We start from the raw sequence: 2694 nt of genomic DNA, 5'->3' as shown, positions 1-2694 counted from the left end.
ATTTCAGTGTTCCTTGTCCATCAGCTGTTATTATGGATCCATCAGCCAATTTGATTGGTATTAAACAAGGTTCCAAATTGTCAATGATCTTTTCATCATTTGTCACACAAACCGAAGCACCACTGTCCAGTATGAATCTGGTGTTGTTGGACTCAGCTTCTGATTGAAATTTGTGAGATTCAATTGTTGGTAGTTGATGCAAGTCATCTGTTTCATTGTTGTTGTTGATGATTGTGATATTATCTTCTGTTTCAGTATGTGATGTGGTTGTATTTGATGATGTTGATGAATCTATCATTGGGATGTCATTGGTTTTAACAATATTTAGTTGCTATTTGTTCTCATTAATGAGCTTTAATGTTTTAGCAATCGTTTCTTGATGTCCCTGAGGTTTATACTTGAGAAGTTGAGTGAGTTGCTGTTGAAATTTTTCAAGTGATGAAACTTTTCCAGTTAAATCAAATACATGTTGATTTATTTCATGTCTAATACCACAATGATGACAATATGGCGCTTTATCCCCAATTGAACTGTGTCCTATATCTGATGGTATGCTGTGATAATACTTGAAATAATTTCCACCTTCAGGACCTTCAGTTCTTATCAAATTTGCAAACTTGGGATTGGTAAATGGTTTTGTCGTTGATGAAGCTGGTTTTTGATCACTAAACTTTGAACTAGTCCATTGACGTGATTTGTTCTGATTTTTATCATAGCTAACAGGTGTTTCAAAATCCACTTGTACTGTATTGATCTTTACCATGTCATTGTTTCTGTTGACATTCAACACATTTTCTTTCCCTTCATGCAAAAATTTCTCCAACAACAGTCCATATGTGATTTCTCCTTTCTCATGAAATATGCTTTTAATGAATTTCAAAATAAATTTGTCACTTTCAGGGAAGAATTTTCTTTCCTGATTAAACAGCATTAAAGTGATCACTGTCTCTAATGCAGCAACCAAATTGTTTTGGTGTTTGGTTTTGAATTCTTCAATGGATTTTTCTCTACTTTTGAGAAAACTTAGGAAGTCATTTGGAATTTCAAAATTGTTGGTCAATTTCACTGCAGAGTTGTAAATTGGATGTATAACATTTGGTACATGAACTGTTGCAACTAGATCCAAATATTCTTGTGCTTTGGAAGGATGTGTGTCTCTTCCTAACTTGTTGTATAAATATTGAAAATTCAAGGTTGATGATAAGGTGGTAATGAGATGCTTGTTGATAATTTCATATGCAGCTGGATATAATTTTGTAATGGTATTGATGTCCAGTGGTGTATAGAATGGATTTGGTAAGTTTAACCACTCTGAGTCTGATGTTGGCAATTTGTTCACAAGACAATAGTACCACGCTTGAGAAAACCCATTTGGAATTTGTTTGAAACATTTGTCTTTCAAGGTTGTAATGATGTTGATGGGTGAATCATTCTTCAATCATTCTTTTAATTTAAATTCTTCAAATGCTGGTAAATTGAACATTATTTTCATGTTATTGATGGTGGTTTGTTCAAAACTCATCATTATATCATTAAATTGCACTTGATCAGACACATGATTTTGTTGTTGCAGAGGTTGTTGAACAGCTTGAAGTAACTGTAATAGTTGAGCAAGTGTTTGTGGATCCATTGAATTGAGGACATTAGTAGCAGCATTAGCGTTTGAATTTGTGCTATTGGTTCCAAGTTGTGTATTATTTGATAAACCAGGTGGAAGTGATGAAGGTGCAGATAAACCTGGAGGAAACAATGGTGCTGAATTTGGTTGAGGTAATCCAGGTGGTGGGAAAAAAGTGCGATTTTGATTTGACCCATTTGTTTCATGGTCCGTTTCAGTTGAATTAGAAAAATTTTCATTTTGTGCAGATAATGCAGCTTGTTGAGCACCATTTGTTGAAAAATTTTCTTCTGAAGTGGTTGAGTTTGGTGTGTTTTCAGATGTTGATGCAGCATGTGATGCAGAAATATTGTTTTCAATTGCTGTAACACGAGGATTAGCTTTGGTTTTTCTAGCTGGTTTTCTGGTTTTGGTTACTCTAGTTGTTGAAGAGGTTGAAGAGGTTGAAGAGGTGTTTCTTCTGTTGGAATTTCTTGTAACAGCCATTGTTTCTAGTTGATGTTGATTTAATGATCACTTGTTTTATTTTATTCGTGGTTTTAACCTGACAGAATATCCTCTACTGTGTATATATAAGGCAATTCCGATGTTCTATTAATATACATATAATGTTACAATTTGTGGATTCTTGATTCTTCTTATAGTTGATGTGAAATGTTGAGTATTGATGAATTGTGCATAATTAGTTATTCTGGTTATGTAATACCTGACATTCCCCCCCTCATTTCTGAGTATTTATTGAATGTAATAATATTAAATATGATGAAACTTGTTTTGGAACTATACTGTGTTGTCTTTTGTTAACCGGTGTTAAAGTGGTTGTGATTGAATATGAAAGAATGAGTGAAGTACCTATAGATTTAAAAAGAAATGATTCTTGAATGGTGTGGAGGTTAATGTCTTTTGAATTTCAGGACCTGAGTATTTCTTGGTGAGAAAATCTGAGCAGTTTGAGATACCTGAAATATGATGGAATGTAACAATGTTATCTTCTTTGTAGCATTTAAGTTGTTTAAATCTATTGTAGTGATCTCCAAATAAATTCTTTTGATTGTTTGGTGTTGTTAATGAAGTGA

General features: G+C 33.3%; 1 protein-coding gene across 1 annotated transcript; it reads right to left on the bottom strand.

Moving 5' to 3' along the window:
• Positions 1–331: 331 nt before the first annotated feature.
• WICANDRAFT_65892 (uncharacterized protein) lies at positions 332–2104 on the bottom strand (the record flags this gene model as incomplete). The annotated part of the gene is made up of 2 exons (XM_019184010.1): positions 332–1432; positions 1556–2104. The coding sequence occupies 2 exons, from the start codon at positions 2102–2104 to the stop codon at positions 332–334; spliced, it is 1650 nt and encodes a 549-aa protein (XP_019035846.1).
• Between the last annotated feature and the right edge of the window lie 590 nt (positions 2105–2694).

The sequence above is a fragment of the Wickerhamomyces anomalus genome (assembly GCF_001661255.1).
Source record: "Wickerhamomyces anomalus NRRL Y-366-8 unplaced genomic scaffold WICANscaffold_29, whole genome shotgun sequence".
Classification (NCBI taxonomy): domain Eukaryota; kingdom Fungi; phylum Ascomycota; class Saccharomycetes; order Phaffomycetales; family Wickerhamomycetaceae; genus Hansenula; species Hansenula anomala.
The sequence above is the reverse complement of the archived record's forward strand: the minus strand, read 5'-3'. Positions and strand labels throughout refer to the sequence as shown.